The sequence below is a fragment of the Protomyctophum bolini genome (assembly GCF_963924005.1).
Source record: "Protomyctophum bolini genome assembly, chromosome: 13".
Taxonomy (NCBI): Eukaryota; Metazoa; Chordata; class Actinopteri; order Myctophiformes; family Myctophidae; genus Protomyctophum; species Protomyctophum bolini.
In genome coordinates, this window is record NC_137874.1 from 8,149,645 (window position 1) to 8,168,335 (window position 18,691).

At 43.9% G+C, this 18,691-nt stretch overlaps 1 protein-coding gene across 1 annotated transcript in view; it reads right to left on the reverse strand.

The window, feature by feature from the left end:
* Window positions 1-5,750: 5,750 nt before the first annotated feature.
* Window positions 5,751-18,691, reverse strand: part of LOC308326856 (hexokinase-4-like) — a 31,725-nt gene continuing 18,784 nt past the window's right edge. Inside the window, exons 7-11 of the mRNA XM_080779903.1 lie at window positions 17,971-18,070; window positions 16,070-16,253; window positions 13,630-13,785; window positions 12,005-12,247; window positions 5,751-6,111 (exon numbers count right to left, since the gene is read on the reverse strand). Coding sequence (XP_080636029.1) covers window positions 5,907-6,111; window positions 12,005-12,247; window positions 13,630-13,785; window positions 16,070-16,253; window positions 17,971-18,070 — 888 coding nt within the window. The 3' untranslated portion in view covers window positions 5,751-5,906. The remainder of the gene's footprint in view (window positions 6,112-12,004; window positions 12,248-13,629; window positions 13,786-16,069; window positions 16,254-17,970; window positions 18,071-18,691) is intronic.

Sequence of the window (18,691 nt, forward strand, 5' to 3'; positions counted from 1 at the left end):
ATTGGTTCTCTGGGGTCCTAATATAAGGAGTCTTCTACCCCATTGGTTCTCTGGGGTCCTAATATAAGGAGTGTTCTACCCCATTGGTTCTCTGGGGTCCTAATATAAGGAGTCTTCTACCCCATTGGTTCTCTGGGGTCCTAATATAAGGAGTGTTCTACCCCATTGGTTCTCTGGGGTCCTAATATAAGGAGTCTTCTACCCCATTGGTTCTCTGGGGTCCTAATATAAGGAGTGTTCTACCCCATTGGTTCTCTGGGGTCCTAATATAAGGAGTCTTCTACCCCATTGGTTCTCTGGGGTCCTAATATAAGGAGTCTTCTACCCCATTGGTTCTCTGGGGTCCTAATATAAGGAGTGTTCTACCCCATTGGTTCTCTGGGGTCCTAATATAAGGAGTCTTCTACCCCATTGGTTCTCTGGGGTCCTAATATAAGGAGTCTTCTACCCCATTGGTTCTCTGGGGTCCTAATATAAGGAGTCTTCTACCCCATTGGTTCTCTGGGGTCCTAATATAAGGAGTGTTCTACCCCATTGGTTCTCTGGGGTCCTAATATAAGGAGTGCCGTAACAGAGGCTTGTCATGTCAGCTGTCACTCAACTCAATGAAGGCGTGTTTTGGGCTGTAAAACAATCTGCCCATTTTGACATATTTAGTTTTTCTTGCAAATATTTGATGCTGCTGCTTTAGATTCTACCAGCATATAAACACAGCAGAGGCCCTTCCAGGGACCCCTGGCTGCCACAGGCACACAGTTTCATTCGACTATGAATGGGCCTTTTGCGCCATGACACAGTAAGTGCCCTCTTGCCCTTATATGCTCCAAGGGCTAACTTCACCTTGAAAAGGTTGGTTACCACTGACCTAAATGCTCCAGGGTATGCCCTATGCCCTATACTGGTATACCAGGGTCAACTCACATAAGTTACCCCAACCTAAAAGTCTATGTACGTGACCTGCCTCGTCTAGAGGCGACACCCAGGACTACGTGAGTCATAGCAAGCTCTGCCACGTCCAGGTTATAGAATCTTGCAAAAAGTTGACGGATGACCAACTTGCAACCGTACACAAGATATGGTTCAAGAGTTATAAGCCAAAACGTAAAGTGGGCTGTTATAGCGCCACCGTGAGGCCGACCGATATAATTATAAGTTAATTAATTTTAGTAATTATTATGAACCTATTATTATGACGAGACGAGACAAGCTGTCAGCCAATTTCATTGGGGAAAAAATGCTGTCTGTATTACACTATACACTATTATACTTATTACACTATTATACTTATTACACTATTACATTTATTACACTTATCGGATTGAGGGAACATAGGGCTGAGGGAACATAGGGTCTGTTTTGGAATGGGACAACATAGGGCTGAGGGAACATAGGGTCTGTTTTGGAATGGGACAACATAGGGCTGAGGGAACATAGGGTCTGTTTTGGAATGGGACAACATAGGGCTGAGGGAACATAGGGTCTGTTTTGGAATGGGACAACATAGGGCTGAGGGAACATAGGGTCTGTTTTGGAATGGAACAACATAGGGCTGAGGGAACATAGGGCTGAGGGAACATAGGGACGACCCCCAGGCGGGACGCATGTATGTTTTGCACTCTGTCCACGTGTGTGTCCGTGTGTCTATCCGTCCGCCTGTCTGTGTACAGCTAATCTCCGGCCCTGTTGGCCCGGCCTGTTATAGCGCCACTATGAGGCAGACCTTTGCTCCACACATTTCTTTATTTTACTCGTACACATTTTATCCACACATCACGCAAATCGGTAAATCGGTATCTCTACAGTCATGTTATCAATTACGGACCTGTCCACGTCCCCATATTTAATCCCCATTGGCTAAGATTGCCTTCCAAAGTTTGCATGGATTGGTCCGTTTTGAACAAAATGCCTCAAATCATGAACACAGCGTGCGATTTCTGTGAAAGTATGCACACGTTCCCATTAGGCAGAGGGAAGAAATGCCACTTGTACATTTTCACATAAGCCTCGTGGTGGCGCTATAACTGGCCCATTTGTCTTTTTACCTATAATAACTGCACCGATCTGTGTAAAACTTTGTATGCACACTCCCTAGAGAAAGGCCAAGTAAAAAACCTTTGACCTGCATTTAATAGCGCCACCAGGAGGCTGACTTATGTAAAAACACATTTTTTGATATTACTCCTTCAGATTGTATCCAAATCTCATGCAAATCAGTACGCATGATCTCTATAGTTATGTATCAAAGATAAGAAATTATAATCTGAGATTTATGTAAATACAGGTATAAAAAAGCGAGTCCTGGAATCACTGGTAAGTGATTGATTACATCGTAGAGTTCACCTGTACCTCTCCTACGCTGTCTTCCTCCCACTCAGCCTTCGTATTAATATTATCCGTGTGTCCTTACACTGTCTTCCTTTCAGCTTCCCTATCTGTCTGTCTGTCTGTCTGTCCTTACACACTGTCTCCCTCTCAACTTCCTTATCTGTCTGTCTGTCCTTACACACTGTCTCCCTCTCAACTTCCTTATATGTCTGTCTGTCCTTACACACTGTCTCCCTCTCAACTTCACCGTCTCTCTCAGCTTTCCTATACCGTCTCCCTCCTACGCTGTCTCTCTCTCTCTCTCTGCTTTCTCTCTTTCTCTGCCTCAATATAAAAAAAACAGAAAACGCAGTAGTTTATCGTCTTGACGTCTTCCCTTTATAATAATAAACCTGAGGGAAGTCTAGTTGACATTTCCCTTCCTTCCGCTCATAACGTCTATAGTTAACACATGGCGGTTTGCATTTCACATGTTATAATAACAATGGGGAATGGCGGAAACTGGGAAAGGCAGACAGGCAAATTATAGTTCTACCGGTAAACATTAAAACCTTAAAAACATAAAGCTAACACAAGATGTATGTCGTATTGTTATTAGACCGGCCAGACTGCCTGCACGGCTCAATTGGTATTTTCTTTTAGTCAACCTAATCCACCATATATATAATTAACAAAGATAATTAATACCTTATCGTGGTAGGCAGAAGTAATCAGATTTCAGTTTCTTCTTCTTTTTAGTTTCTCACTTAACGACATACTAGAAATATAAGATAGCCATATCAAAATGTTAGTGAAGTAAAAGTACCTGCATATTGTACTTAAGGCACAAAAAAATGCAAGGTCAAATCTGTATATAAATACGGTAGTAATATTCAGACATTTAGATTGTGTCAAAGGTCATGTCTCACGTACTAAGACAAAGGATCTGGCATTTTGACCTAAGATTCGATTTATCCCCTGAGCAAGCAGGAATGACAGGAATTACCCATTGAAATCAGATTGGATCCCGGGGTAGAATAGAGGAAAGTTCCATAGTGTGCACCGACCGACGCTTCGGCCCGGAGGCCTTCCTCGCTCCTCGGCGTCAACGACTATACCTGAACCGTGGCACCCGATTTTTTTAGTACTTTAGTTATTAGTACGTTGAATTACTCCACTGAGTGCTTGCTCAATCTCTTCTCTTAGTTACATTACATATATACCTCTGTCCTTGGCTGCTTGTTTATAGGTGTTTGGTGATGTAATAGTTTGGCCTGGGAACTGGGATCAAATCCCGACAGAGCCTTGAGGCTTCTCTTGTGTGTGTGTGTGTGTGTGTGTGTACAGTGTATCCCTCTCAGCTTTCCTACTGATATCTGTCAAGACCACTTAAGACCACAGTTGCACAGTGCAGTTTCAACTACAGGTCCGTTTGTTACTAAGAATGGAGGGGTTTAAGGTTTAAGTGGTTAGTTAAATCAACTTCTAATAATGATGTGCTCTGCACTTCACGAGGCAGACCGAAACAAGTCAAACAAAGTTGCTACATCTGTGTGCGGTTGAGAGAGAGAGGGAGAGAGACGAGAGTTTGGTTAATTTGCCAGCGAATAATGCCACTGTTATTTGAGACTCCTTCAGTAATACGACTCCCGCTCTCCCAAGTTGCAGTAAAGAAAAATCAAGGACATTTATCTGGATTCTTTTTTTTTTTGCTGTATCGAAAATGTACGATTAACTGTGACATCGCTGAACCGTGAAATGTATGAACCGTTGCACACCTACTACAGTGTCGCTATACGACAGTGACATGACATCAGCCAAAGACGGAAGACCCCCCTCTGGTCAGGACAGAACAGAGCAGCAACAACAGTGACACCAGACAAAGACCCCCCACGGGGGGGCAGGGTGCCACAGAACAGAGCAGAGCAGCAGGAACAATGCCATCAAGACAATGACATTGATAAGATCAGACCAGCATAAAAAGCAGAAGGGGGAGAGCTATGCATGTCACTCATGGCTATACACAGGCCATCATTCACTATCACTAACAGGGTTACTTCCTCCTGAGTCGCAGGTTGCGGGTTTTTTTTTTTGGGCTTGTTTAAAAAATTCGGTGGCTTGTTTTGAAACTCGAACGAGCCAGCATTCCATTTCTTGAATCACATTGAGTGACAGAATCGGTCAGGTGTCTCTACTTATTAAGCCCTGGCTATTAGTATGTGTGTATACTGACGACCAAATACATTCATTATTATAGACATACAGTGTAACAGTATAGTATTTTAATGATACATGCATCAAATCTTTTTTTTAGGAATATAATGTCCATATTATTGGGCTTGTTTTGGCTGTTTTTTTTTTGGGGGGGGGGGGGGGGGGAGTTTTGGCGTATTTCTCTCTCAAAGAGTTGGCTTGTTTTTTGGAGGTGGCTTGGCTTATTTCTCTCACCAGAGTTGGCAACACTGTTCACGAGACAGGCCATCTACAACATGGCACTCTCACTTTATATATGATTGAGAATATTGACTCTGTCGGGTGGAAAGCTCCAATGTCCAAAACTGTTACTTTTCGGCATTCAAAGTAGCAAAAGTCGCAGATGATGTACTGTATATGACTGTGAATATACTCCATTCCACACATTTGGAATAAATACTTCAAATACCTTCCTCTTTATTTTATTTTTTATAATTTCCTCACCCTGTTTGTATAACATATTTGAAAAATAAAGATAGAAGAGTTGAAAAATAATTGAAAGAATACAAGAAAGAAAGAAAGAAAATATAAATACATATGGAAGTTCTCCTTGTATTCAAGTTTTAGAACCACTGCTCTAAATGTGATAGAATGTGGACTGCAAATCAAGAAAAACATTCATGAAAACTCAAATGACTAATTGTTAGTTTCATTCAAACGGAAGTGATTTAACGCGCCTATAGTTCATTCTCAATGAGACCTGCGTATTTTCGTTTCTGTGCGTGCGGAGAAGTCGAGCGGCAACACGCAAGCATAATTTCGTGAGCGTGGTCCTGTGAATTTGTTGCACGCGTGCCCGCGACTCACCAGACCTGGATTCTGCATGTCGTCCTGAACGCCTGCGTTAGGCTGTGCAACAGTGACACTCGGTGGTGAACAAACGCTATAACGCTATTTTCGTGCTCAGACACAGCCAGGGACACAGGGACAGCCACAGCCACACACATAGCCGTCTATAGGAGTGGTTGCACCACTCAAAAACATCCTGGGTGTACGTCACTCGAGGTCGTATTTCTCCCTTCGTTGTCACTACAAAATGCCTTCTAAAAATGTTTATATGTCAGTGGTTCTCATACGTTTTCATGTCAAGGACCCCCAAAAATATATACTGTAATATGAAAATATGTTGTTCCAGGCAGGGACCCCCCCCCCCCCCCCAGAAGCAAATTTCTGAGTTAAAAACGTATATTACCGGTATATATATATATATTCAAAGATTTGCACTACATTTTCACGATTTTTCAACAAATAGCAGACCTACAAGCTCGTATAGCTTGTAGATCTGCTATTTTTCAATAGCTAAAGTACATATTACGCTTATAAAACACCCGACCTAAAGGGGTTAAGTCTCATGAGTCTTCATCGTAGTCCTCCTCCTCGTCGTCGTCGTCCTCTCCCTCGCTGTCCTCCAGGAGGCGGGACATGAGGCCCAGGCGCTGCGCCACGGCCGCCACCATGGCGGCTCCCTTCCCGCTGCCGTCCTCCGACACCAGGAAGCCGACGTCGCAGCGGGGCGCCAGCACTCGCACCGCCGACTTCAGCCGCTCGCTGAAACTGCAGGGGAATTAAGGACAGAATAAAGCAATGAGCCACAAGAGGGTTATGCAGGTTATATACCGGGTATTTTATAATTATAACCCATTCTGACCTGAGATCAGATTCTGAAAATGTCTTCTACATCCTGACAGTTTTCCATTCCGACCTGAGATCAGATTCTAAAAATGTCTTCTATGTCAGTCGCTCTTCGATTTTTCAAAAATTGCAGACCTACAAGCTCGTAGCGCGCCACTCGGTGGCGCGCTATGAGCTTGTAGATCTGTTATTTTTCAATAGCTAAAGCATAACATGATGCTAACACCAAAATGGGTCACCGCCCAAAATGGGATAATGGCAGAGAGGCGTAGTGAGACCCGCCCATAGACTGTAAAAAAAATAAAATATGGACAAAGCGTTCTCCGGGTCTGATATGGAACGTAAGATGAAGCCAGTCAGTCCTTGAATTGTAAATCGCCATCTTTTCTAGATCCGTTTGGGCCCAGCTGGCCCATTGGCTGGCCCAGACAACGAGGCGGGACTTAATTCCCCCGTTGGTTTTTATTTTGACTCGAACGGGGGGGGGGGGGGGGGGGTGGCTCCCGATCATAGCCACGCCCCTCAGAACATACGCGACTTTATGGTCATTTTTTAAATAAATGGGACCATAATTTTCCAAGAAGAATATTATGACATGAGAAATGAGACTTTAAAGGGACACTTCACCCTTTTTGCAAAAAGATATTGTTAATGTTAATGATGTTTAGAAGCTTTAGAACACTTTCCTGTGGGTCTTTATGTGTGTAATATGTGGTTTTAGATATTTTAGATTGTAGCAGTGAGCCTGTTGTCTCTGATGTCATGGACACTGGGCTCACTTCCTTCCTGGACTACATGTTGTCTCAGTAAGACAGCTCTCCCCCCTATCCACAAGGAGGAGCAGTGCACCAAAGAATTATGGGAATTGTAGTCCAGGAAGGTAGTGAGACCAGTGTTCATGACATCAGAGACAACAGGCTCACTGCTACAATCTAAAATATCTAAAACCACATATTACACACATAAATACCGCCAGGAAAGTGATCTAAAGCTTCTAAACGTCATTAACATATATTTTTTTGCAAAAAGGGTGAAGTGTCCCTTTAAACTAGTGACTGGAAGCAGAAAGTATTCATGACCATGTCTATTAAGGTAATACAGTCTAGGTGAAGTTGGGCCCAAATACATGGACCTCTATGGAGCTATGGGGGTTTTTTTGGGCCCAATGACAGCGCCACAACAGGCCATTATATGAACTTTCAGGAAGTCCCGATTTCCTTAGTGGCTTCACGAAATATCTGTCTGACTGCCCCCCTGGACCCGCCGCGTAGCGGAGGGTCTCCTACCCAGGGCGTGTAATTAAAGGCAATCAAGTGCTCCCCTTCCCCAGTTCTGCTACAGCGCTGCGGGATCAGCTGGGAATGATATATAAAGTGATTGAAGGTGAGGATTATCGTGAGATTTACAACGGTAACAAGCCAATCAGAACGAAGTATTGGGGAACTAACCGTTTTAGAAGCAGCTCTTTACCATTATGTACCTGTACACACGATGATAACAGTGAAGGAGGGCCTTCGACCTGGATATCGTTGCCGTCAGGGCAGAAAACTCTTATCTCCATATTCTGACTTAAAGGGATAGTTCAGATTTTTAAGTTGTATGAAATACTTGCCATTATATAGTGGTTGCAACTGTATTAATTGATCGAGTCCCGTGGTGGGAGTTCTGCTCTGGTTTTGGTACTCTGGCCATCAATTAATACAGTTGCAACAACTATATTAATGGCAAGTATTTCATACAGCTTAAGTTAAAAAAAAAATCTGAACTATCCCTTTAAATGAACGGCTCTACTACTTGTTCACACAAGATACAAAGCATAAAAAAAATGCAGATCTACAAGCGCCGTGTTTCGAGCTTGTGAGATCTGCTACTTTTGGCCATGTTCTTCATTTGAATCCTGAACAGTAACAGTGTTGGACGTGTGTGGTACCGCCCGCCCGACAGAGACAATTTCATGTTGCATTATAGTTGTAGACAGAACGGTCCAGTAACTCCTGACTCCTGAGGTGTTAGGAGAGTTCCATCTATGGTTCTCAAAGTGGGGGGAACCGGCGTATGGTCCATTGGGCCAGTCTAATTTTTGAAGAGAAGGTGGTCGAAAAAAACAAGAAAAACAACAAAAGATAGCCTATACTTTGGCAGCCCTTGTGCACGCAAATGTCTGTTTAGTAGCAAACCACCACAGCATGCAAGCCGCCTTTGTTTTAACCCATTCTGACCGGGCACCCATTTTGGTGTTAGCATCATGTTACGCTTTATGTATTGAAAAATAGCAGATCTACAAGCTCATATCGCGCCACCGAGTGGCGCGATACGAGCTTGTAGGTCTGCTATTTTTGAAAAATTCGAAGAACGACTGACATTTTTAGAATCTGATCTCAGGTCAGAATGGGTTCATCAGACCAGTGTGTGTCCTAGTGGAAACCTCGTATGAATCTGATCTCAGGTCAGAATGGGTTAAATCGTCCCCCATTAGCACGTCGGCAAAACCGTTCACACCTATCGGCCCGGAGACGCGTCGCGCTGAGCTTGTAGATCAGCTATTGTCAGCATGCAACCAATATTATAAAATGACTTATACTGGATCTCTTGTCCACTAGCAGTCCCCTATCTAACCATCTAAATTGTCAGTACATGTAGTCTTATAGTTTTTAGTCATCATAGCCTATAGTTTTTATTTCGTTTCCATTTAGTTTGTCCGTGTGTCGTCGACGGACATTTTTCGTCTTGGTTTCAGTCCGACGAAATGGACGCGGCTTCGACCTCGATTTCACGGTGCTGTGTCATTGTGTATGTATACCAACTAGTCAGAATGGACCAGCCACTCCGGGCTTGATGCCAGCCAGCCAGGCAGAGCAGAGCAGACGACCTAGGGCAGCAGTATACAGGCTATATGCAGCAGCCAGCCACAGTATATATACTTCCCCTCAGGCAAGCATTGCTTTTGAATGACAAGATCCAAGGGCAGCGCGCTGCGGAAAAGCTGATCAAAGCTCCCCATGCATGGATGCATGCATGCATGCAGGCAATCAGGTTATGAATCATATGACTGCTTTATGCCTGTTTACCTGTCTGTCTGCCTGTCTGTCTGACTACCATGCACACACGCGCACGCACATGTATGCACAGCACCCCTCCCTCTCACACACACACACACACACCCCCCCACACACACACACACACACACACACACACACAAATAATATTTAACCCATTTTGGGCGGGAACCCCTTTTTGTGTTAGCATTATGTTCTGCTTTAGCTATTGAAAAATAGCAGATCTACAAGCTACGAGTGGCGCGCTACGAGCTTGTAGGTCTGCTATTTGTTGAAAAAAATCGAAGAACGACTGACACAGAAACATAGCCTTTTCAGAAAACTGTCATTTTCAAACAGACATTTTTAGAATCTGATCATGTCAAAATGGCTCAAACACACACAAACACAGGCAGCCTCTCTACTACTCTCGACAGCAAAACATCGTGAACCGGCGTGGTTATGGTCACGTCACAAGGGGGGGGGGGGGTAGGGGGAGAGGGAAGAATTAGAAGAAGGAGAAAATCCTGGGTGGACAACATGAAGGAATGGACCGAGTGCAGCTTTCATCAAACCCTGCAAAACACGGCAGGAGACGGAGAGCACTGGAGTGGAGAATCCCTGCATGACTGCCAACTGCTGACAGGCAACGGAGGAGCACTTTGCATATTAGAACTGCAGTGCACACACACACACACACACAGTATGTGCACCCATGTACATATCTGTGCACTGCACCTACATGTACTGTGTGCGCGCACACACACACACACACACACACACACACACACACACACACACACACACACACACACACACACACACACACACACACACACACACACACACACACACTGAGTGCACACATACCTTCTCTGTCGGGTGGAAACCTCATATCGTCATATTATTATGTCCCAAAATTGTTATTTTTCAGGGTTCAAATTAAAAAAGAGCAAAAGTAGCAGATTGACAAGCTAATTCACGAGAAAAGAAATAAAATAAAATATGGAGATAATGTTTTTTTGCCTGACAGCAACAATATATTATTTAGAAGTATAGACCTGCATGCGCCTCAACGTGTGTAATACATAATCAATGTATAATGTTTTGTTACTACCGCAGTAATTCTACATGATCTCTTTGTTATTGTCATTATTGACAATAACATTTCCATTTCCAGTTCCACTGGATCCAATGGAGTTATTCATATTTATTAAGTGAGTTAAATATTTATAAAACCCACAGACATTCAAATTCACTAACGTCAAAGTGCACTTTCACATTTAAAAAGCTTTTCGAAAACCAGCGAAAATAGCAGACAATTGATTGTTGAAGACGAGGAGCTTGGATCGGCTATTTTTGCGCAACGCTCTTGTATGATTGATGAAGTATAGGGCATTAATTCACACGAAAAAAAAAACCCAGATAAATATTGAGATAAGAGGTTTCTGTCCGACAGCGACTGCAAGAGATGAAACAACAGAACATCTTCATTCTTCTTGAAGCTTGACAGACCAGTTCCCAGAGAGAGAGAGAGAGAGAGAGAGAGAGAGAGAGAGAGAGAGAGAGAGAGATGACAGAGTGAAACATGCATGAGGCCCAGGTGAATCCTATAAGCACTGACAACCCCCGCCTCCTACCTGCTAATTCAGTGGTCCCCAAACCATTTCATATCAAAGGACCCCGTTTGAAAAAGCTATGCCAGGGACCCCCATAAGAGAAGATTTTTTACGGCTCTAGCGGTGATTCTAAACCCGTTTAATTTTAAGGACCCCCATTTAATGGCATTTCTATCTCTGGGACGCCCAATTTATATTGTAAAATCAATGGCAAATGTACAAATGGAACCATGTGTACACTCTCAGAGCTACAGACCCATAAGGGTCCATTTGGTTCCAAACTATCAGGTACCCCCTGGAACTCCCTCAAGGACGGCCCCTGGGGGCCTGGGAACCACTGGGCTAATGCCCAAAACGGAAAACACAAACGCACAACCAGCAGGTGGAGTCAGTGGAGAGAGGATGAGAGAGAGAGAGAGAGAGAGAGAGAGAGAGAGAGAGAATTCAGCCTTTGTCAAGTCCCGCCCGTGCGGTTGTGCCCCTCTTCGCACCCATTGGCTGTCGTCTCTCCATCCACTACCATTGAAATAACATGTTTTTCAGTTGCCTCGTATTGATATTCCGTGAGTTCAATTCTTATTTTAAACTTGGTGTCAGTAAAAAAGGAACATCACGGGGTGCAGCACGGTGACTGCATGCAGGGGCACATCATGTTTTTTTAACAAATTCAACATAAACAAGGTGGAACCTTAGAGTATATATACAATAGAGAAGGCACCCGGAGGAAACCCTGAGGCGAAATGGACATAGTGGCCGAATTTGTCATTGCAGCTCGAGCCAGCGCTGCTCCGTTGACTATCATTGCGCACGTTCATGTGATTGAGGCCATGACACGTGAACGAATGTTTCATACGTGAACGCGCACAAACGGCACAATGATAGTCAACGGCAGCGCGTTCATGTGTTTGAGGCAAATCCATCCCAGAATGCACTCTGTTCCTACCAGGAAGGAGGAGTGAAATCGCCTCATGCGCTTTTGAGCAACTTAATACAAGTGGATGGATGGGAGGAGAACTCGGGTGTCTTCTCTATTCATATATAACTCTATGGGTGAACAAGGCAGAACGAGCCTGCTGGTTAGTCAGTCAGGGACCAATCAGAAGGCTGACAGCATGCTGGTTAGTCAGTCAGTCAGGGAACCAATCAGAAGGCATTACTGACTTTGGGTGTTTCCTGAACACGGTCCCGTCCACGCCCACCACCGTCCTCAGGCGCTCCGCGCCGCAGCCGCGGTTCCTGCGGATGCGCTCGGCCACGGTGGCGAGGGCGGCGCCGCAGAGGTAGGCCGAGCGCGTGGACACCGTGTCGCAGACCAACCGGACCAGGCGGCAGTCCACGGGCCCCGCCCCCTGCAGGCCCAACGCCGCCAGGACGTCCCGGGCGCTCTCCAGGCCCCCCTCCTCCCTGAGAGAGAGAGAGAGAGAGAGAGAGAGAGACAAAGAGACAGCGACAGAGTTTATTTCTAAAGCACATTTAAACACATTTAGACCCGAGGACGATAGGAGGTATTTATGCACATGCCATAAAGTGAGTGGCGAATCGAGTGGCAAAGTGAGTTTAACGTCGTTTAACATCGTTTAATGCAATCATATTGGACTTTTCTGTTTGGATGTTTCGGCTGTCAAGGCCAGAAAGTAGTTTTTTGGCACTCAGTAGGCGTTCCCGCATACTGTAACTTCCTGGTTTGATGTGCGCATACCCTCTATTCAAAAGAAAAAGTCTTCTAAATCCAAAAAACCTATGTTTCTATGTCAGTGGTTCTCAACCTTTTTCATGTCAAGGACCCCCAGAATGATATGTATTTGGCCGTGGATCGCCATCTGAAAATGTAGTTCCAGGGACCTCCTCCCCAGAAGCAAAGATTTTAGTTAAAAACGTTCGCTCTGAAAGAATATATATCCAAAGATTTGCGCCGCATTTCCACGATAAACACAAAAAAAGCAGATCTACAAGCTCGTAGCGCGGCACCACGAGCTTGTAGATCTGCTATTTTTCAACAGCTAAAGTATAACATAATGCTAAAAAACACCAAAAGGGGGTTCCCGTCCAGAATGTGTCAACAACAAGTGCTGTACATCGAGGTAAAACAGCATAATAAGTAATAGACAGTAAAGAACAGTTAACACAGAAAATGTAAGAAACATGAGAAAACACCAATAAACAAAGACAGCATGTACAAAAACATGGGACACGTCACATGGCTGCAGTGAAATGAAACACAGTCTGAATGTGTTAGGGGAGAAGAGGTGTGTTTTAGTCTAGATTTAAAGGAGGGAGGGGGCAGATCTGACTGGAAGTGGGAAGGCTGTTGTTCCATGTAGTTTTAGGCCAGAGAGAGACAGTGAGACCAAGAGACATTATTATGAGAAAGAAAACAGAAAAACAGAGGCGCGCAACTAAGCAGAATTCAGACGTACGCTCCAACCCCAACCCCTGTGTACCTAACCTCTACATTTGAAGTCAAACGCCACCTGAATCTAAGTCGAACACTGAAAAACACTAGTTTTTAACCATACGCGCGCAAATGGGGGTTCGCGGGGTAATTAGAGTCCATTTGGGGGTCGTTGACATGAAGAAGTTTGGGAACCACTGAATGACACACACACACACACACACACAGACACATACAGTAGCCTATGTGCACCCATGTACATATCTGTGCACTGCACCCATGTACATATCTGTGTACACACACACACACACACACACACACACACACACACACACACACACACACACACACGAGTGAATGAGTGAATGAATGGACGAATGAGTGAACGACTCACTCCTCTATGTCCGAGATAAACTTGGTCTGGAATTCACCCTGCGTCCTCAGTGGCTCCGACACCTGCCCGTCAAACAGAAGTCCCTCCTCCCCGAGCTTCACCAGAACCAATCGGACGACCTCTCCCAGATACATCCCACTGATCATCTTTTCAAACCTAGACAGACAGACAGACAGACAGACAGACAGACAGACAGACAGACAGACAGACAGACAGACAGACAGACAGGCAGACACATGGAAAGACAAATCATTTTAATGTCATGTCCGTGTTGTAATTTAACCCATTCTGGACGGGAACCCGTGTTGGTGTTTTTAAGCATTATGTTATGCTTTAGCCGTTGGAAAATCGTGAAAATGTGGTGCAAATCTTTGAACATATATATTCTTTCAAACGTACGTTTTTAACTAAACTTTTTGCTTCTGGGGGGGTCCCTGGAACAACATAGGGACAACACACAGCCAATACCATCTTCTACCACCAGGGCGACGGTACATGGTAACCTCCCTGCAGGCTATAGGGCCTCAAGATCGTTTGTTCCCATAAGTATAGGACTTATGAACAACAAGCGGGCGCCATCCCAGTTCCGTGCATAAAGTGTGATGTGATGCCTCTTGGAACTATGACTGGTGGCAGTGGTGGCCTTCTGTTGGCATTGTTTCTTCATTGTCAATGACAATGTACTGTGTGATCTGTTTGTTTGTATACGTTTTCTGTATCCTGATGACTGCTGTGCACAAAACAAATTTTCCGAAAGGACAAATAAAGTATCTATCTATCTATCTAACATATTTTCAGATGGGGGTCGGTGACCAATTATATATCATGTTGGGGTCCTTGACATGAAGTAGTTTGAGAAGCACTGATATAGAAATATAGGTATATATATAAAATAAATTCGATGTCCGGCCTAAATGGGTTAAAAGTCTCCATCCAACCTTTGGGGTGGTGGGTGAGGATATAGATCCGTCTGAGCCACAGGCGCCGAGAACATTATGCCAACACACAGCCATGCATTACACACACAGAGAATTACATACAGTAAGTAAGTAAACAGTGGATCTATGACGTCTTCAGCAGATCATGGACACCACGATGGGAACAGAATGAGCAGGAACATGTATGCATCTATTGTACGTATACAGTCAGTCCCTCTGATGCAGTAGTAGGACAATCATCAATGTCATGGTTATCAATATACAGTAGATAAATGTTATGTCACTGAGTCAGGCAGCTGAAGCCATGAATTATATCAGTCAGCATTACCTCTCTCTCTCTCTCTCTCTCTCTCTCTCTCTCTAACTGGTCCAACCAGTCAAGCTGCATCCATTAGACGACATTATTTGATTACCATAAGTTGTAAAGATTTGGGTGACCTTGTTGTTTTCACCTTCAGCATGTCCCTTATGGGTGGCTACAGTGCTAAAAATGCATGCCATTTTTGAATAGCCAAAATAATGCTTTTCAGCTCAAATCTAAAATAAATGTGGATTTAAAAAAAAAAATCACACCTGTGTGAAGTGAGGGGCGCTCTCATCATTATACATCATCACAGCGCATCTCATCTGAACGTATGCGATTGCCGATTTGCTCGTCTACGTGTGACGTTAAAGTTTCCCTTCATTGTCAACGGCATTTAATGTTTGTGTCGGCACAAATTCACGTCATAACATATGGCGGACGTTTGACCCAATTTCTCCTTTCATTGTCAATGGCAAATATTGAGACGTGTGTGTGGGGCAGGGACGTGCACACATAGACATCAATGTAAAACAACTGCCCTTTCCAGACCATGAATGCAGCATTTACTACGGTGAAAGAATTTTTTTCTTCCCCCAAAGTCTCCTGAACTTGAACGCAGTATTTTGCGTTCCATGTCCATGTCGTATATATATATATATATATACTAGCTGGGACTCGATTAAAAAAACGAATCTAATTAATCAGAGGCTTTGTAGTTAATTAATCTAGATTAATCGCATTTTAAATCGCATATATATATTATTATTAAGAACTGTGAGAGCCATTTTTTCAAATGGATTTTGGTATACTAGTGAATCAATGAATAGTGAATACATAAGTTTAAGCAATGAAACATTGTTTTTGTAGTAATAGGGGTAATAATTATTTTATTGAATAATTGCACACAACTGTGCTGTAATCCACGCTACCATCGGATAGCCTTTTAGATCCTATTTCCAATTTCCTATTTCGTCTGAAGAGGACACGGACACTTGGTGCGCAGGTCCGTCTGAAAAACTGTCCAGTGACAACGTTCCGCGGTGAAAAAAATCGTTTTCTGTAGTTAATTAATCGCAATTAGTCCCGGCCCCTAATATTTACATCGCATCTCCAGACTCCACTAGCTAAAGAATGCTGGGTTGCGCGGCCCCCGAACATAGCTGATCTACAAGCTCAGCTGATCTACAAGTTGACGTACGTGTGAACCCCGGGGTTCAGGGAGCTCCGGTCCACGGCCACGTCGTACTCCGTCTGGATGTCCTCCAGGCAGCCGTTGTCCCCGAAGCCGCCCCACTCCGTGTTGATGCACATCCTGCCGTCCTCGCCCTCCACGCGCTTCACGTTCCTCATCTCCTCCATGTAGCACGCGTTGGTCCCTGTGCCTGAGAGAGAGAGAGAGACATAGAGAGAGACAGAGAGAGAGAGAGAGAGAGAGAGAGTGGTGTTAACCCATTCTGAACGGGAACCCCTTTTGGTGTTTTAAGCATTACGTTATACTTTAGCTATCGAAAAATAGCAGATCTACAAGCTCGTAGCACGGCACTCTGCGCCACTCCATGAGCTTGTAGGTCTGCTATTTTTGAAAGATCTCGGAAATGTGGCGCAAATCTTTGAATGTATATTCTTTAACTCAAATATTTGCCTCTGAGGGGTCCCCTGGAACGACATATTTTCAGATGAGGGGTCGGCGGCCAATTACATATATTTTTGGGGGTCCTTGACATGGAAATGTTTGAGAACGACTGACATAGAAACATAGGGTTTTTCAGAAAACTTCTCGGGATTTAGAAGGAATTTGTAGAATCGTTCTCAGGTCTAAATGGGTGTTAAGCAGTGGTCCATGACCCCCTCCCCAGCCAAATTGATAGTGAAGAACCAAATCGACCCTTATGTGTCCAAAGAGTCCCCTTTTCCACCAAAAACAACGTTGGTTCCAGAACTGGTTCCGTGCTTAATCCTTTTTACGATGACTTTAGTTATATCTGCATCTTCCAACCTGAATAGATCTGAGCCAATGGTCCTGTTAATACAATAGAAACGATTGTCTTGTGTATGTCGATCCATCGAAATGCTAGTGGGTCAAAAAAAGGTGGCCCGGGGATGTAACAACCATGGCTGTTGTTCGAGTACAGGGGTGCCCACAACTTTTTTGACTTGAGAGCTACTTTCAAAATAACCAGCTCAACAAGATCTATATACCCAAAGAAGAAATCATTATACCATTGCTGGAAATAGTTTAAGATATGTAGGTAGATATGTATGTAGATATGTTTGCTCGACCTCCTACAGCCGTATGAAAAGGCTCAACTTATGTATCTTAGATAGCATTTTTATGCAGACTTAAGAGAGCAGTTTATGTAGACTTATAGCCTTTTATGTAAACATAGCACTGTACAGTGTAGTTTATACTAGTGCATAGTTTCATTCATATACATTTTCCACTGATACGCTCTTAGCTTATGTATGATTCATGATAACTACTTCGCATGTATTTGATGTATTACCATGCTTTTTTATTCTTGGTTCTTGCTTAATGTAAGTCGCTCTGGACTAAGAGCGTCTGCTAAATGCCTAAATTGGGGGGGGGGGGGGGGGGGGGGGGGGTTGTATTTCATTTGTAATGCTACAGATGTTTGTGCACAGCAACACTCTTGAAAACAAAACATTGCATTGTGGGTTTGAGCTGACAGGCCTCTTTTGATGTCAATGAATCAAAGTCACCTGAATTCAAGTGGCAGATGCCAAAAAATGTTTTTCTTTAATTTAAATTAAATTAAATGTCAAGTGATCTATACCTGCACAGCCTTTGTGATCCTACCTTTTGGGACGGGAACCCCTTTTGGTGTTATAAGCATTATTTTATACTTTAGCCAATGAAGAAATAGCAAATCTACAAGCTCATAGCGTGGCCACGTTTTTTAACTCAAATCTTTGCTACTGATGTCAGGTCTAAATGGGCTAGTAGTAATACTATATATAAATGTATGAATCTGGTCTAGTAGTAATACAATATATAAACGTATGAATCTCACCGATGATCATTCCTATCTCACAGCTCTGGTCTAGTAGTAATACTATATATAAACGTCTGAATCTCACCGATGATCATTCCTATCTCACAGCTCTGGTCTCGGTAGCCACAGCTCATCATGGTTCCCACCGTGTCGTTCACCATGGCAATGTTACCGATGTCGTAGTCCTGAGAGAGAGAGAGAGAGAGAGAGAGAGATAGATATAGATAGAGAGAGAGAGACAATCAGAGAGAGACTTGGACTGTTCTCATGGACCTAACTGTGGATTACACCAGTAACGGTGGAGGAGTTGATTTTAAAGGGCCTTTCAAACGTGAAGCGATAAAACGCGCCTATAGTTCATTTTCAACGAGACCTGCGTTTTTGCACGGAGCACTGGGGAGCAGTCGCGGTGCGACAACGCAAACATACGTTTACGTGAGCGCGGTTCCCGTTGTTTTGCGCTCGCTCTCGTTTCGTGCACACGCCCGCGACTCACCAGACCAGCATGGACAGTAGGGATGCACTAATGTCTGTATAGCATGGACAGTAGGGATGCACTAATGTCTGTATAGCATGGACAGTAGGGATGCACTAATGTCTGTATAGCATGGACAGTAGGGATGCACTAATGTCTGTATAGCATGGACAGTAGGGATGCACTAATGTCTGTATAGCATGGTCAGTAGGGATGCACTAATGTCTGTATAGCATGGACAGTAGGGATGCACTAATGTCTATAAAGCATGGACAGTAGGGATGCACTAATGTCTGTATAGCATGGACAGCAGGGATGCACTAATGTCTGT